Below are 18,119 nucleotides of genomic sequence, written 5' to 3' on the forward strand. Positions count from 1 at the left end.
TGCATCTCCTCCAGCGCAGGAAATGTCGATGTGTCTATCACAATTGATGAGTTACAGCTGCTGAGATGTCTCACCTGATGCTATCTTGTTTGCAGAGGTATGTCAGGAGCAGCTTTATCCATGCAGTTATGGCTGGAGGGATTGCATTCTGTACTTTCAGTCTCATGTAGGTTCCCTCAGAGAATTCCTAGCAGCTTCCTCTTATTGTTGATGAACAATTGTCACTGGTCTGGCAAGTATAAAGATTCCTGTCAGCCTCTTAGATTGCTTTTTGGCTTTCACAGCACTGGTGTGTCCTTCTGTAACAAATGTTCCTGGCTTGTTAGTCAGCTAGCTGGTACAGTGTGTTCATCTTCCATGCCTTATTTATCAATTATTATCATGCTCAGCCATGTTCATAATATTGCTTAGGTTGATATGTTCAAGTCCCTGCTGATGTGGTGTCCATAGAGCACTCAGTTCAGTTGTTTGTGTTTGTGATATCTCATTTTTAGACTTTCTTTGATAACATGTATTTCCTGTGCAGGGAGTTTTGTCTTGGGTTGCTGTCTTATCTTTCATGACTCACCGTCTCTCTAAGGTGCTTGCTTAGTTCTCAGATCACAAGAGAAGTTTCAATAGCTTCTCTTGCCTCTTCTTAGATCAGAGGACATTCAGCCATTCTTCTTACTCTAGACCTCACTTATTTTGGTCTCAAAGTCAAGAGTAAGAACAGGAAGTATATGAAAAGAGAAGTAAAAGCTAATGTTTAAGTTCTTCCATTCTCCTGTCTTAGTCTTGAAAATAGTGCTTTTGCATGGGAGGTCCTCTGTGTTACTGAGTGAATTCGCTGCACAAAAGATGAGGCTGACCTAAGATTGTGCCAGACAGTCTTTTTTAGGTGTGGAAGAGAGGTGGAGGTTGTGGATAACACCTTCTATCTTGCAGAACTGTTTCTGAAGAAACTTAAAAATTAACTTGTTCTTATTTTCCTTTAAAAGCTGTATTTCTCTATTCAGAGAGTGAATAGCAGCTTAAACTCTTAGTGTTTCATAAAGCTGCTTTATTAAACCTGTCATGTGAAAACCCAGAGATTAACACATTGAAAGAGTTGTATTGGGAAGGAAAGGTGGCAAAATAACACTGTTTGACCTTGACACAGGCACATGAAGATGTTTTCTAAGTTCCAGCTCTACACCAGATGGGATTTGGTGTAGGATAGGAAATGGTTACTTTAGAGCAGTGAAATGCCTGGGTGCTACTGGCTTTACAGTGTCCTGTTGCCTTTCTTCATCCATCTGTCTTGCCTCTTCATCCAGATTTTTACACTGCCAGTCTGGCAGTACCAGAACTTGGATTAAGCTAACCAAGAACAGGATTTTTCAGTCTCTGGTAGGAGTGTAAGTACTGGGTTCTTGGCTGCTTGTAATTCCTACTGAAAGGTGCCAAGACCAGCCTGAAACTGATCGCTTGGACTTTGCAGCAAAAGCCTAAACAATCATGGTTTGTTAGTGCTTTGGAGTCTTCATCTACACTTCTGAGTTTCTCTGGAAAAGTGTGTTTTGTGATGTGTTACACTCTGAATTGCTGTTCTTAATGTGCTGTAGATCAATTGGTCTTCTGTGCAAGTATTTACCCTTCTTCTATCTATATACCTTGCAGAGTTTGCTCTTAGACGCAGTTAAACATCTGATCAAACTCAGCTGGTTGATTGAATGTCAATTGATTTCATTTCAGTGTGCAAGGACACACTGTCCTTCTTGTGCAGAAGCAGAATCCCCCTGGCCCAGCATACATGGGTGGGTGGCAGGGATGGGGCCCTGTGGGGCAGCTGTCTCAGCCTTTTCTGGCTCTAGCAAGGCTTCTGCACCCAAGGGCTTGTCTTTCCTTCAGCTCCCTCAGCTGACTTAATAATAAAGATTGTCTCTGTCTGCCAGCCTTACTCTGCCGGTGTCAGGCAGCAGTAATTGAAAATGCTTTGCAAAGCGGTTCAGTACAAACCAGGTGCTTGAAATGTCATTGAGTTCTTAGAGGTAATGGCAGTGGAAGGCAGTGCCAGGCTTGGCAGAGAACAGGTTTTTATCTGTATCTCCAGACTGACCAGCCAGTACAGTTGACTATTACTCTCTGCTGTTGAGTAATGTTTTCATTTCTTCTTATCATGGGTTCAGTCTGACTAAAACAAATTACATTGACAACTTAATGTGGGTTGAGCTCTTGGAAATGCTGAACTTTTCTGAAATGTCTCATGTCTTATTTGCAGGTAACTGAGCTGCAGCCCTATTCAGGGCATCAAGTACTCAAAAAGTATAGTACAGACTCCTCACAGAAAGGGACAAGTGACTGACTGCTGCTGAGAGTAGCTTGTCCTGCTTCTAAACTTACCTCAAAGCATCCTCAAAGATGCTTTTGTATAGAGCTGCAGGTTCCAAAAAGCTTGTGCAGAGGGGATTCAAGCCTGGCTCTCTTATCTGGAACACACAGTTCTGTGAAGTGTTGGTTGAGCATATGTGAATATGAAGGGTTGTACTAAGTGAAATAAGCACATGCACAGTCATTTACAGTGACCCTCCTTGTAAGAGGTAAGGACAAAATGTCCTAAAACACGAGCCTGTAATACCCCTAGCCTGTCACTCTGATTCAGCAGGAGAGAGGGCAGTGCAGCTCTTTGCACGTTGAATTGCTGGTGACTGCTGTAGTGCTCCAAAACCTCTCTTTTAGTTGCAGTCTGGGAGAACCTGAGTATTCAGCAGTGGTGGTGGCAGTGTGTTGGTCAGCCTGTCTCTTTGTGTGTAGTTCTTCTGTCCTGAAAGGTTTTTGCTTCAATTTCAATGTTACTTGTGTGAATTATGTTACTCCTCCAGTGCAAGCCTTCTATCTGTCATGGGCAGGCTGTGAGAGAATGACTCTGCAAATCTCCTGCTCCCCTGTGGACAGGAGCTGCTCTTCAGGGGAACAAAATAAGTAAGGTGTTTGTTATTAAAGACCTCAGTGAAACAGCACCTCAGCTTTTCATCCTGTTCAATATTTTGTTTTCAGGCTGCTTGAACTGGACTGTTCTCAAATAAAGTTCTCTTACCTGTGATTTGTTATAGGTGGGCTCTCCCTGCTGTGTGTGGAGCATGTTCCCCACTTACTGAGCCCTCTGGCTGAGCAAACAGCTGTGATGTGTTTGGACTTTGAGCTATTCCTCCAGTATGTTCAGCTGAGCCCTGTGGCAGTGTGGGAATGGAGGAGTTGCAGTCAGAGGATAAATGAGGCTTTAACAATGTGATGCTTGAAAATATAATGAAGGAATAGAGCAGACTTCCTTGAGAAGAGTTGGTCTATAATGCAGTTTTTATTAGCTCACTTAGCTCTCTGTGGCTTGATTCCAGCAGCATTCCCTCAGCTACTGAGCATGGTTTGTTGGGTTCTCTACAGTCTGTTTACTCCATTTCTTCCCTGGAGCTTAATGCTGCTCCCTGGCACAGTTATGTGGTAGGCAAGGGACGCCTGCTAATGCTGTAGGACTGTGCAAAGGTGTTATCCAACATTCCTCTCTGTACCTGGAAGTTATCTTGACCTCTTCAAGAACCTAGAGTTACATAAGGTAGTGGTTGGAGAGACAGTCCCAAGTCTCTGCACCTTATCTTAAAGGAAAGGCTCATGTTATTTGAGCAAACATAATTATTTGACTACTGCAATTAATAGATTTTGGTGAAGTCAGCGTCTGCTCCTGTCTTGGTTTAATCATGTTCATGAGGTGTGTGCAATAAAAGCTAATGCAGAGGTTTTCAATCCATTTGACACAAACAGGAACCAGGATAAGGTGATGTAACAAGGACTCTACATAGCAACCTTAACTAATGTCTAAAAGCTGCCTGTCCTGAAATAGAACTATTTCTGATTAGTTAAGATGATATTATGGGGAAACAAAGGCAGTTCCTGTACTTAGGAGGAAGTGAATATCAAGGCTCATTTGACTGCAAATTAACATTCTTGGAGAAGTGAAAGTGCTGAAGAGCCTTTGCCCCTCTTGGCTATACATTTATTCTTGGGTGCATTTTTAAGCAACCTGCCTTGGGCTGTACACCCAGCCCTCTGAGATGCTTGATTTCTGCTCTGAAAGTGTAGAACTCCTCAAGGGCAAGGTAAAGAGCTCTAGTTCAAGGCACCTGTCTTTCTGACTGTGCTGATGGTTCCTTATGCTGTGAACTTTATCCCTGTGACCTCACAGTACCTCTGAATTTAGTGTGAGCCAAGTTTGTAGCTGATGAAAAGGTCAAGTTCCAATGAAGGCACCAGCCAAGAATTTTTTTCACAGCAGGTTGTAAACAATACTTGTTGGTTTCTGTACTTGCCAACCAGCCAAATCCTGACCTGGGTATGGCCCTGGCCCAGGGAGGGATTTGCACTGAGGACTTCAAAAGGCTGTCCAAATAGTGTTCTTTAAACATCCCTATGATGGGGCATGTCAGTGTGCCCTCTTTATTTTGGAGATAAAATCTGTCACATGTTGGACAACAAACCTGTGGTGGGCTTTGCCAAACTCCTGAGGACTGTACTTTATCTCTCATGGCCACATCTAACCCTAAACTTAAGTGCCTTTTGAGCTCAGCTAATTCTTAATCATACCCTCTGAGGTCTGAGACTTAGCTGGCTCTTTTAAATGGCCAGAAGTACTGAGTGATGCATCAAGATCTGAGCATTTGCCTCTGACGTGTTCTCTGAGCCACACTGAAGGCAATGGGAGGTTCTGCACTGGGTGAGCTTGGGCTGGGTAGATGCCAGTCTCAAGATAAATGGTGTTATGACTTGCTTTTTGTGCATAAGCTGATGAGGCATAGTATTGGTGTGGCCCTAAAATACTTGTGCCTGTGTAGTTTTCAGGGAGCAAAGCAGTTTAGACTTAACATTTTCCCATGAAAACAAAGGCACTTTTTATAGAGCTGCTGGGTAAAAGGATCTGTAACTGTGCAATAAAACTTGAGGCTTTCCTCATGAGTCCTCTTACACCGGTTCTGTACTTGTCCTCCAGTGCTTAGTCTGGCAGCCTTTCCCATCAGGGCACATGCTTCAGAGCCCTTCTCAAGTGTTTTCAACTTCATCTCTATGGTCTCTAAACATCATCCTCTGCATTTAAACTGCTGAAAGATCAGCAGTGTGACACTTTGTGCACTTCCTGGAGTGACATTTGAGTAATGTGCTGGCATGAAACTTGTCTTTGTTTAAAAAACTATGCAGGGCTCTAATTTTTACCCTTTCCTTAATGAAGTTCCTTTCCCCATAATGTGGTTCTAAATATCTTACCTGGTAGTGACAAGCCTGTACCTTCTGGTTTTGCAGTGTATCTTTCATTAGCTTTGGCTGATGTTAAAGATGTTAATTTCCTGGAAACATTCCATAAAGAACTAACTTCAGCCTTCCTCCTTTAAAAGCTGGGAAAAAAACCACACCTTATTTCTGATCCCAGTCTGCCTAGGCACAACTCTTAAGTAGGGTGAGTTTGCTTTCCTCTTGTCTGATATACTTGTTTTCAGGGTTTTATTCCCAAACTAAAATGTATGGAGCCAGTCTGAGAAATGTCTGATATGTTAGTTAACAAAGTCTGCCTGCTTATATCTGTCAGAAATGGCCTCTCTGGCTCTTCTGAGTCCTAGTGGGTATAGGAGTATTACTGTGCTTGGTAAGCTGTAACTGAATAGGGAAGGGAATTGTCAAAGCCTTGCTGTTGGCCAGGCATGTTTCCAGTGTTGTGGTGTCCAGCTGAGCTCTGAGAGCATCAATCAGCCCAAATGCTGAGGGGTGGGGAGGCATCCATGAGGCTTTTGTACCAAGCTGCTCTTCTGGAAATGGCATTTCTTCCAGATTCTTCAGGCCATGTAATGGAGAATAGCACATCTCGTTAGTGCAGCCCCTTTGCTCTTTGGGTTCTGTAAAGCTGCATCCTTGCATTAGCCCAAAGCATTTCTAATGCCTCAGTGAAATAAATGAGTCTGCCAGGCTTTCAATGGCTTGTTAAAAGGAGGGAGGATCCTGTGGGAATGGCTCCCTTTAATATCTTTGCTTTTTTAGTGTTGCTTTTCCAGTATGAAGAGTCAGACTCTGCTTTTGTGGGTGGAGGAGCTGTAAAGCTTGGTAGCTACCAAATCCTGTGTGTGCCCTGTTGAGTCACAGTGGCTTCTGTCTCTGGAAGCTTCCTCTCCACGGGAAACCACAAACTGAAATGTGTACTGGTGTTAGATTTGTTGATAGTTATGAATTCACTTACTGAGCAAGTAAATATTTTGATGATGGATTTCCCAAAAACCCAGTATTTTTGAAAGGCCACATAAAGAATTTACTGTAGCTCTACTGGCTTTTGTTGTACTTGTGTCTGTTTCTGTCTGGAAAGGGTGAGACTTGGGATTTTTTCTCATTATACTTGTACAGATGATGTGCACTCTGTTAACAGTAATGCTGAAATGTTTCCTGTAACATGATTTTCAGCTTTTTGTGATGAAAGGGCATATCAAAAGGTCACAAATCCAGCACTCACTGTCCAGTGATTAATTTTAAAGTTATCCCTCAGTTAAAATTGGGATTTAACAACATTGCTTGAGAGGCCTGCAGGTCTTTGGGGCTGTTATGCCTGTAAGTGATTAAAAAAAAGAATTCTGCAATTAAGATGCTTCAAAATAACATGCTTGGGGCCAAGAGCTTCAACTTCCTTGGGTTCCTTAATTTCAAATGCTTTGATGGATGGACAGGCTAGATTGCTTCCAGTGGTGTGCTTTTTGGAAATTTTGCTTAGCAGTGAATCTAATGTTTTGTATATGGAAAAAGCCAAATGTTTGTCCATTTAGATTAATGGTGACCCAGTTAAGGGAGATTCTAGATTAAAATTTGTCTGCCTCAATGCTGTGGTTATCTATCTTTTTTGTTTAAACAGACAAATTTATTGGGTCAATGCAAAAAGGGTTTAACAAAACAGAAGCAAGGTGACCTCATCCCAGCTGGTTAAAGAGATAGACATTTGTCCTAGGTGATTAGAGGCAAAGCTCAAATCCATTTTAGTAAGCTAAACCCTTAAAATTTTGGAGCTTGACTCAGCCCTTGCACATCTTATGTGACACTGAGACAGGTGTGTTTGGGTCTTCAGAAATACCAGGCTTTGGAGCAAGTGCCTCAAGTGACACAGCTGAATCCACAGAGCATGGAGTCTTCATGGGCTGCATCCACTGCTCAGATAATCCCTGTAGAAAGCTGTGCCATTGAAGCAGTGCCAGCTTTGTGTTACATCTACAGGCTGATCTGAGCTTTTGGGTAAAGATTTTGACAAATACATAAACCTCTAGCACATGTTTGTGGCGTAAGTTCTGTGAATGTGTGCTTTAGACTGTCTAAAATGGAAAATACTGGTTCATAAGTGTCAAACATAATCCTGCCTACCAACAGCTGATTTTTCTGAAAGTAATGGCAAGCTTGTATGCTGTTTTAAGGGAGTGACAGGCTAACATGAGATATGAAAGTATGAGAAAAGATGTGGTGTGTTTGTAATCTGAAGATCATATGGGAGAGAACATTTTAAGGGAGGTAGGGTTCAGTTGGATTAATTAGACTGAGTCACTAGTACGAAGTCCTAATGACTAATTGTGCTCAGTTTTATTTTTAAAAATTCACTAAGGTGAAAGTTGTAAACAGCAAACTAGCTTAAAATCCAGGTGTCAGGATGGTCTCGGGTATTAGTGCCTTTTAATTTTCTGAATAAAACAATGATAAGAAGATGTCTACAGAACTTCTGGGAGTTTGGTATGAGAGAGATTTGCTTGAGCACCTGATTGTCCTTGAGTTCAGGAACCTGGTCTGCTCTTCAGCCAGTTGTACCTTCCCTGGTGAAACCATTGCTGTAGTTTGCCTGTTGTCTTGTACAGAACTGATGGTAGTGTTGGTAAAATATTACCAAGTAGAGATGAGAGATAACATCCTGCAGCTAAACATTGTACTGGAACTCCTGTCATGATGCCCATGCAGAAGAATAGAAGGCTTTTTATGGCCCATCTTCTCACTTCTGCTGTGCTGCTCAGAACTGGAAAAGAAAAACTGGAGAGTTGTCTAAGATTAAATGTCTCTGCTTCCCTCAATCTGTTTTGCTGTGCAGATGGTTGTGGTGGCAGAAACTTGAAGCTTTCCAGCATGCTGTTAGTCAATAGCTGATGTCACACGTGTTTTCTTCCAAGGGGTTTTGATGTAGCTGCACTGAGTACAGAAAGTACTTCTGAGGCTCTTTACTCCTGCTGTAAAGGAGAGTTAGGCTTTGGTATGGTGTGTCCTGCTAGTGTTTTTCCATTTGGAAGCAGCAGCTGTGGTAGGGAGCAGACAGTTCTGGAGCTTTTCCTGGAAGCCCCGAGTCGCCATCGATTTGTTGTGCCTGTGGGAAGGCAGCTCTAATGGCAAGTATTGCTTACACTGCTATGGGCACAGGCTGTGAAAGAGCTTTGTCTTTTATTGGCAGCATCAAATTCTTGTAACAAGCCTTCTTGCATGTGCACTGGTGTTAATTAGGTGGCTGTGTCAGAGCCTCCTGTGGCTCCCGCCGTGGTGAAGTGTGATATATTGTAACATCTCAAAAAGCAAGTGTGGGAACAGGCAGAGAGTGTTTACAAGCTTCCATCTGTAGGAGTGAGCTGCCTTGCTAAGCCTGAATAAAAGTAGCAGAAACTTCTTTCAGACTGGCTTCACACTTCAGTAACATTGTAGATACTGCAAAGTAGAGAAGAGTATCCTGCTAGTCCTAGTGCTTTAAATAGGAACAGATTTGGGTAGGTTTTCTGAGTACAATGTCTCACTGTCTTGCAGAGATGGAGTCTCTCTGCTTGTGAAGTTGCATTTGCACACTGCAGATGAGTTAACTCTGTAGGCAAGTGAGCTTGTCTGGAGTCTGTCCAGTGGCAATGGATTTCAGGTGCAGATGGATCAGAGCTGGTTATGACTAACTACACAAATAGCTTGCCATGTCTGTGATGGGACCTTTGTATAAATTTGTGTTCATCCTTTCCAGCTGAGGAATGCAGCTTGATCAGTAATAATCAGTTTGCTTTCCCCCCCACAGGGTAGCTCAGGCAGCACGTGGATCGGTGACAAGTCTGCTGAGGACTGGCAATTTTTTCTAGCTTGAAGAAAATTGAAATAGGTAAGACTTGGCTTGTCACTTCTCTTACTTGGGTTACCCATGTTACTTAGGAAAGACCCAGGGAAAAACCTGTCCTTTCAACAGTAAATGCAGCCAGCTGTTTGAAGTGTATGTTCAAAATAAGCTGGATCAGTTTAAGAATTTGATTTCAAGCTGGAAGGATATATTTTTTATACTACTTTGCTTCTGTTCCTTTACTCTGAAGACTAGATATTCATCTAGTCCTTCAGCTGCAGAACTGCAGTGAATAAAAAGAAATGCTGAAAATGCCAGTACATAAAGTGACCATCTTAAGTGCAGGCAGGATTTAGTACCAGTGTTCTCGTGGAACTGCAAGGCTCAGGCTGAGGAGCTGACAGTAGTTCTTTCAGGTGCTCCTTTTCAAGTCTGGCTTGGACACCTGTGAAGGAACACATGTCCAAAGCTGCCAAGGTGCCTTTATAGCCTGTCTTTTCACCCAGCTCCTGTTTGACTTGGCTAGTCTTGGCCAGGATCCTGCATCTATTGACTGGCTGCTGATACCTGAGACACTGGTGCAGTTCTAGGGCAGCACTGATTAGGAATAAATCTCCTTCACAGCTGATCATCCAGTTTTCCTTCTGTTGGTCTGGGTGTTTAGAACAATACTAACTAAATTTTCTTCCAACTCAAATGTTGGTATGCTAGGATTTCCTGGCAGTGTTGGCTGACAAATCTACTTGTGTATTTAACATGACAGTTGATATTCATATCCAATGCTATATTTCTAGAAGCTGTAATGTTGTTTTTTATCTGCAGGCTGAAAATGAGTACAATATTGGAAACCTCTGAGCTGCCAGCAGTGTTTGATGGGGTGAAGCTAGCTGCAGTTGCTGCTGTTCTGTATGTTATCGTTCGCTGCTTGAATTTAAAAAGCCCCACTGCCCCTCCTGAACTCATTTACCAGGACTCTGCTTTGGCTCGCTTTCTACTCAAATCCTGCCCACTTCTGACCAAAGAGTAAGTGGTATATTTTTTCCATGCTGACCTGTATTATAGGAAGAAGACCTGCACTTATCCATTCTTCCTCGTGTGTTTCATAGACTTGGGTTCAAATGAATGTCAGGGTATAGGGTTACTAAAATAAATCTTTTTAGCATTTCTTCGTCTCAGGTACCTGGATTTGACCAAGCCTTGTTGTGTGAAGTCTTCCACAGACATAGAAAAAGTCATCACTGTCCATCTTTATAGAAGAAGATACAGAATATCATCTGTATGCTGATGTTATACTATAGCAGCACCAAGAGCTCGCTGTGCAAATGGGGGAGGGATGGATGCAGTTAGCACTTGTTCATGATCTTGTACTCCTTTTTATTAGGGAAGGAGTCTGTTGGGGCTCACAGGAGGGAAGCATTTTCATGGTGTGTCAGTGCCCTTATAATGAACACAGGGTTGGCTATTAGTTTTAAAGTGCCTGCTCTTATCAGAAGTACTTCAAGTTGATTGAAAACTAATGAAATTTATTACTGGTAGAGCACATCCTAACTAGTTTAATAAAGTAATGACATAGAGGCCAGCTCCAAGCCTGTTGAATGCACTTTCAAATTGACCTTGTGTCAGCTGTGTATTTGAGCAGGCTGATCCCTGATCTTCCATTCCAAGACCTCCAGAATCAGTGCAGCTGCCCTTAGCTTCACCAAGAACATTCTCCAATAATAGCAAGCATTTAGTACAATTTCATGAGGCTTTGGAGGGACAAGGACTTTGATTACAGTATTTCTCTTCTGCAATCACTTTGAAAACTTGCAAGTCCTATTTAGAAGCTCTAAGTACATCAATTATATAGTAAGTGCTGAGTGCAGCTGCATGAACTTTCCTTTTGGATCTCAAAAGTCAAGCTGACTTAAGGATAGTCATTTTAGGGGAGATGAGAGGCTTTTAGCAGTGCTGTGTTCATTGCCTTGATTACATAAGGTATAAGATGTTAGGCCATGGGCTCTGTAAACTTTTAGAGGAAACAAAGCATTGTTATCTGTTGAAATTGGAACCCAGAGAGGTTTCTGTGATGTACTCCAGGTTAGTGATAACATAAATGTGTTTGGATTCTTGATTATGTGTACTGCCTTAACTGCAAAGCAATTCCTTTCCTAAAAAATACCTTGAGGGGGTTTGAGTTACTTGGTACTTCAGGTAGTTGCCATCCCAGTGTTGCACTCCAGTATGACACGTTTGGAGTCACTGAAGGAGCAAGCATGAAGCTGATTACCAGCCTTGAAGGCATATTAGTATCAGGCTAGTCTTTGGAAATGGATTGTAAGCTAATTTAGAGTCCATTTCCCTGCTATTTCAGCTCTGTTCTCACAGCACAGGCTCCTAGCCCTGCTGTATTATTGACTTTCAGTTGGAGAACAAAGCATTCCCAAAAGAAAATGCAAAACATGTCCAGCAGTATTTAGGCATCTGTTGTGCATTAATTGCAGGAGTGATGAGCTGCTTGCAGAACCCTGGTGTTGTGTTGGTCGTGTGCAAGTTTGATTTGTTTGCTTTCTCTGGATCAGCTGAGCTCAGGCTTGCCAGCTTCTCTGAAAGCTGTAGCAGTCCTCTCCAGTACCTGGTTCTTGGGCAAAATATTGTCTGAAAGACTTCCATGACAAAAGGAAGTAAACTCAGCTGAAACAAACCAGAACAAAATGTGTCAATAACTGTTCAGTCCTCTTACCTCTATATCTCTGTTAAGGAAGACAGCACTGTTAGGAAGATAATTGCTGTTGGGTGCTAAAAGGATTTACAGGAAAGACAGCTCTAAGATGTATATGTGATTATTTCTTTTTACTATTCTAGTGATGTTATCACAAACTTTTTTTTCAATATAGAATTTTTTTAAAAATCAAAGAAATCCTGTCTTTAGGCATAAAAGTCACCTGGAGACTACAGGGAAACAAATGTATTTAAATTCCTGCAATTATGCATGAAACTGTTTGTAGGATAATTAGGAAAAAGCTATGTGAAAACAGCTTGTGCAGTACTCCACCAAAAAATTTTGCAAGGCTTTGATTACTTGCTAATTATTCAGAGTGTTAGGAAAGCTGATTAAGCAGCTCTTTTCAGATTCTACCATGAAAGCAAAATAAGTAGCCCAGCAATCCCTTCTGTTATATTAGTACTGGGTTTGTTGTCAAATCTGTTTTAAGACCAATTCTTCTGTGCAGAGGAATGTTCATAGCTGTGAGCTGACTTTCAGACCTGGTTTGTTCAGCTCCTGCCCAAGGGAGGAAGGGCTGAGGGCACTGCTATGAAAAACAGGCTGGCAGGGGGAAAGAATAACTTTATTTCTGCTATCTATGCAGGTGTTTAAAAATTCTTAGAGTAAACACTTCTGGACTTTATTTTCCCTTTATGACACAATCCTAACCTCTGGTCTAATTCAGTGCATTGTAACTGTGGTGTCATTCAGTAAGCCAAGTGGTGGTGGATGAATAATTTAAGAACTTTGAATTGTAAAACTGCTTGAGATGGCTGTGTGCCAGGTACCTTGTACTTGTAGATGTTAGTGCTGGTTTTTACAGTTCTGTAAACTGCCAGAAACCTTCTACATATCTGCCAAACATTGGGAAGCAAGAGAATCTGTCTTCCTAGAGCTCATGTTCTCTTACCCCTTTTTCCATTGCTCTGACCCTGTCCAGCTCTGTACTTTGGCTTACCAAGTGGAGTAGCATAATCAGGCTTTTCCATTCAAATTGCTGCTTCTTATATGGAAGCTCTTGCAATTCAGCACAGCTCTTGGTGCCCTTGAGCACTTGGGCCCAACTGCTGGTGGCAGCTGTGTCCTTTTCCTGCCTTTCAAAAGGGTACAGAAAGTCCTTCATCTGCTCTTATTCCTGTAGAAATGCAGTGCTGGCTCTTTGATTCATGAGGTTAAATTTGGCCAGTGCCTGCTGTACTAGGTTAGACATTTTTGGCTGTTTACAGTTTATTCTAACAAAGTGTGGGTATCTTTATTTCTGTAGAGATGTGGCACGTGCCATCCGTACTGAAAATAATTATCCTTGCTGTCTGCACACTTTTTATCATCAGTAAAGGCAAGCTCCTCAAAGATTGAGGCAAATGACTGTCAAGCCTGTTAGTAAACACTGTCAAAGATCCAGTCTACATCCTTCTTATCCTTTGTTTGCACACCAACCTATGCTGGGTGAGCAGGCTGCCTGGTACCAGAAGACTTTTACACTGTCACTGCTTTTCTCTTAGATGCAAGGAGATGAGTAGTCAGAAAAGCTGTCTTCAAGCTTTTCAGTGCTCTTTTCTTCCCCCTAATAGCAAAGCAGTGTTTGATCCCTGTCAACTCCTAGGTGTTTTACTCTGGGAGGAACACTTCCAGGAGAATAATAAACTAGAAGAACGGTGTTACCCCTGAAGCTTTGGCAAGTGAACATGCTGAGAGGTAGAGGAGAATGGCAGCTCCCTGTTGGTAAGTTGAAGCTTTGACCTTGCAGAGGAAGCAGCCTCGGGGGTCTGAGTTTTTGCTGGGTGCTGTGGCATTGGCAGCAGCCTTGTGTTCTCCAGCTCTTATCAGCAAGGGAGATTTGAAGTGCTGTAAATCCTCATGCCTTGTTTTGACTAAAATACTTCTTGTATTCTAGTGGTGGAGGAGGGGTGTGATGGGCACTTTGCTAAATAAAAGCTTCTTAAATGGTGAAGGAGGTGGTTTAGCCCAGGGGCCAGTCAGTACTTTTAAATAGTTTTGACTTCACACAGGTGCTGTGGGCAGCAGACAAACACTTCTACTCCATTTGTTTCTTTTTTGAGACTCGGGGAATGTAGAAGCTCCATAACTCGCTTAAATATTTTTGTTACAATTTTTTTTTTGCTGTGTCCTCATCACATTGAGCAGTCTAGCTGAGCTGATGCAGAAAAAGCTGCTTTCTACATACTTGGGGATGAGGGCTGAACACTGCAGACTTGTATATGAGTTTCCTTTATTGGAATTTAATTTGCTTTGCCTAGCATCAAATAAAGGACAAGGCTCAAAGTTTGATTTTGTGAAACATTCTTTTAATACCTCCAAACTGCTCCGTAAAGGGGAAAATAATCTTACCTGTTGTAATGCAGGCAAAAATTCTTAGAATCCTGACACTGGCAATTTGTAGACTGTTTTCTCACCATCAGTATCCAGTGTGCACATAAAGCCCATGTAAGGGTTAATGTTTAAAGTGTTAATCTCCTCAGATGAAATGAAGCAATGTACCAGAAATAAGCCTGTTGCTGAACTTCCACTTCACATCTTTGAGGACCTGAATGCTGATGCCTGCTAATAAAAATAGCACAGTTTTTATGTGCTTTGTGTGAGCTGCTTATACAGCTGCTGCTTTCCTAAATTCCTGCATACTGGATTATGTATGTGCTTTAAAATGATAATCTACTGCCTGAGAGCCACTAAATTTAATCTACAATCACATGCTGGAATTGTTTTAAATATAAAAATGCCAGGATAAATTTTTTGGGAAAACCTAAGAGTTATCTTGTTCTTGAGCACTGTGGGCAGCCACCTATCAAGATGTGGGGCTGTGCTGCACAGCTGGAATGCAGGTTTGCAGCTCAAACACTAACACTGGTGAGCAGATTTATGTAACTGGCTGTGAATTCACTTAGCCACTTAAGGGTGGTGAACTCTGTACTTGCTGGGCCATGTAAATGACCTTCCATAATGAGTAAATGCCATCCCCAGGCCTGTTCTCTCTGCCTTCTGTTACAGAGTTACTGGAAGCTACAGGGCTGCTTACTGGAAGACATAACTGCTTTAAATATTTATCATGATTCAGGGTGCCTGCTATCTATTGCAACTGACCAAAACAGGGAAATGAATCAGTTAAAAAGCCTTTGTGTCTGGGGAAAGCTCAGAAGCCATTTTTGGTTCACAGAAATAAAATTCCCCATTTTTGGTACAACGTAACTTTTCCCTTGGAATTTTTTTATCAGCACATGCTTGTCTGGGTTGTTGTGTTATGCTGTCCTTGTCCTCATGTGCAGGCCTTGGCAAGAGGTCCTCCTGGCTGGTGTTCACTGCTCCTGTCACCATCAGCCACTATTGCATAACAGTGGAAATGCTGCTTATGGATATGGTGTTTGTTCCTGAGCTTTTGTACATCTGGGAGCAGCTTCTCTGGAACAGGACACTGAGGGATATGTGCTGAACCATCTCTGTGCTGTGCTGGAGTAATCTCTGCAGTACACTGCTTTTCAGAACCATTTCAGCTTACAGCAGACAGAGAGGAAGGAGTTGAAAATCTACTGTGTCCTTGAGTGCTTTCCTTGTTTCTACTTGTTATCAATGCTGGAGGAAAGCTACCTGCTTTTGAGTGAAGGGCCCTTGTTTGGAGGACATGGTTAAATTTAGCAGTAATTATAGTTTTAGCATAAAATGTGAAGGGCAGTATTCAAATGCCCCTTAGACTGAATACTCAGTTGCTCAGTCTGCATGGTTGTGTTGCGTCCTGCTGAGCTTGTTTTCTTAAGGTAAACCACTGGAACAATGCCCTGAGTACATGTTCTTCTGTCTGCAGGATGGTTGTTTTGGAGAAGCATCTTTTTTCAGCTGTTTGCCAGGAGGAATGTTGACTTCACTACAAAACAATCTGTTCTAGCTCTTGCTATCAGCACTGGGTAGTTAGGTTTTTTCAGCTGAGTTGAGGATAGGAATGTCTTTGGAGCTGCTTTTCACATGATAGGCTTAAATAAAATTGATCTGATCTGTCCTTTCAGAGGGTAAAGGCTTTTGCACAATTCCTGGCAAGTTTTCTCCCTCACCAGTATGGTATCATGCACCTTCAGGACTGAAGAGTTATCCATGCTCTCTTCTTTGAGTGGGTTTAGTAAAAGCAAGCTGAAAGTCCACACAAACTGTGTATAAAAAGATGAGCCATCCTTCAGCCTTGTGCTGTCTTGCACCATTAGGCTCAGTACTTGCTCTTGGAAGTTCTTGTAGACTTTGTCTCAGCAAGAGACATAAAAGTCACATGAAGATTTCAAAAATAGATTTGCCCATTGGCAAAATGGAGGGTCAACAGAAATAGTGTGACAGGCAGATCATATGTCTGATTCTGCTATAGATTATAAGGATATCTTGTCCTCAGCTGAGAACAGATTTTACCTGAATTCAGTAAAAGAGGGGAATCACTCTTACTGTAAAGGCTTTACAGGGTTTTGTAGTAGGTTAAATTGGCTTGGTAAACAGAAGTAATATTATTAGGTGCTTGGTTTTGCATCAATCTGGTAAGGTAAATTCTAATCTGTCTTCATTTTTCCACTGATAATACAAGATCTGTGCTATCTGGGCAGCTTTCTTCCCTTTCCCTGTTAAAGTATTGTCGTGCTCAGTGTCCTGAGCCTGGACCCTTAAGGGATGTATTTTGCTTCACAAGTCTGTTGCTTAAAGGCTGATGGGCCTAAAGAAAAAGACTGGTGAGATAAAAAGCTTCTGCCTGAACACTTGCATGTATTTCAGAGCTTCAGCTGCTTTAAAACTTATTTCTAGAGCAAACTAATGCCTAATGCCTCAGTAGTGGTTACAAATCTCTGCATCAGAGTGCTATGCACATTACTCATGCTGAAGCTTTGACTGTAAGAAGTCCCCCTCGTAGATGAGGGAAAAGCATGGGGAGAAAGAGGCCATACTGCTGCTTTTGTCTTGCTGAACAACCCCAAGTGGTTTTTATTTGATAGGAAGCATTTTTATGGCGCGTAGGGGAAGAGGGAGTTGCGGATATGACACATAAGCACTGGCATGGGGAAAAGTCCAGCTGTATGAAGAGGGAGTGTCAGAGCACAGAGGTAGGGTTTCTGTCACATTCTAGTGGATTATGGGCTTAAGCAGTAAAGTTGTGTGCTGAGCTGCCTAGGTTTTTTGTGAACAGGGAAGAACGTGATCTCTGCTTCATAAGCTCTCTCAAAGTGAGAAGGAATAATTGCAGGAAGGCCAAAACACAACAGGGAGGGCGTTGCTAATCCCTCAGGACCCAAAGTGAAGTCAGAAGCTCTCAAGCTTCTTCTGGGTACCCTGGTCTGTGCACCAGAGACCACAGTTCTTTAATTGGAAGTGTGTTCCTTGGGACTGCTGTTCTTCTCAACAATAAATCATTCATGCTTTCCTGTTCAGAGCTGATGTAACTCTCTTTTTCAAGGCATTGGCTCAGTCTCCTTTGAGTGACCAGGTGACTTGCCCACATGGTGGTGGTGCTAGGGCACAGTATGTTTCCTGTTAAACCACTTGCAGTTCTGCTTGTGCTAAAAAAATCTGATAACTAAGCCTTTAATGCTTTCCAGCTCGTAGCTGTGTTTCTCACATATCTTTTTTGAGGCCCTGTAAGCCAGGAAAAGAGAGACAATCTGCTTTGTCACATAGCTTTAAATATACCCTTGATAAGCATAAGTAATTGGTAGACTCACCCCTCTTACTGAAAGGGATTTGTTACTCAGTGAAGTTTGGTCAGTTCTGACTGATTCTCTTAACACTGTCCAAACTTTTACCTAATTCTGAAAGGCAAAATCAACCTGTACTGTGCTCTTTGCTTAACTTAGTAAAACAAACAGTTCTGTGTAAAATGGTCCCAACCAGCAAGTCTTGGGGCTTTCCATTTTCTGGAACTTGGTGTGAATCCTGTTGTTTGTGCCACTGGCTTGTACAGTCAAGTGGTTACACAAGTTCATGTGGCTCAACCCAGGAGGCTTCAGTGTTTCAATTAAAACAGATTTACAGCAGTGTACAGTTCTGGAGGTCACTGTGGTTGGTTGGCAGCATGCACTCAATCTCACTCAGACACAAGGCCTCTGTGTATTTAGTGAGAAGCATTTGTTCCTCTAACATCTCAATATAGGGAATGTCTGGGGTTTGGCTCCTGCTGCTGCTATCAGTGCTGATTTTTCAGCTTTGAGAGTGTTTTGGTCTCTCCCCTTGTGTAAGGCTGCAAAGATCACTGCTGCCAGTTGAGTCAGAGCAAAAACAATTCCATATTTGTTGCTCTATTTAGGAGCTGGT

The 18,119-nt window shown here is 42.2% G+C and overlaps 1 protein-coding gene across 2 annotated transcripts in view; it reads left to right on the top strand.

The window, feature by feature from the left end:
- The window catches only part of ABHD2 (abhydrolase domain containing 2, acylglycerol lipase), a 34,063-nt gene that overhangs the window by 633 nt on the left and 15,311 nt on the right, over positions 1–18,119 (top strand). For both annotated transcript variants that reach the window (XR_008482888.1, XM_054272718.1), the window contains exons 2-3: positions 9,053–9,133; positions 9,911–10,111. Coding sequence is in view for 1 of the 2 variants with exons in the window: in XM_054272718.1 (XP_054128693.1) it covers positions 9,918–10,111 (194 nt within the window). In the remaining variant the exon portion in view is untranslated. The remainder of the gene's footprint in view (positions 1–9,052; positions 9,134–9,910; positions 10,112–18,119) is intronic.

This window comes from Melozone crissalis, unplaced genomic scaffold, assembly GCF_028551555.1.
Source record: "Melozone crissalis strain CALT ecotype California unplaced genomic scaffold, PUWL_Pcris_2 ptg000014l_1, whole genome shotgun sequence".
Taxonomy (NCBI): domain Eukaryota; kingdom Metazoa; phylum Chordata; class Aves; order Passeriformes; family Passerellidae; genus Melozone; species Melozone crissalis.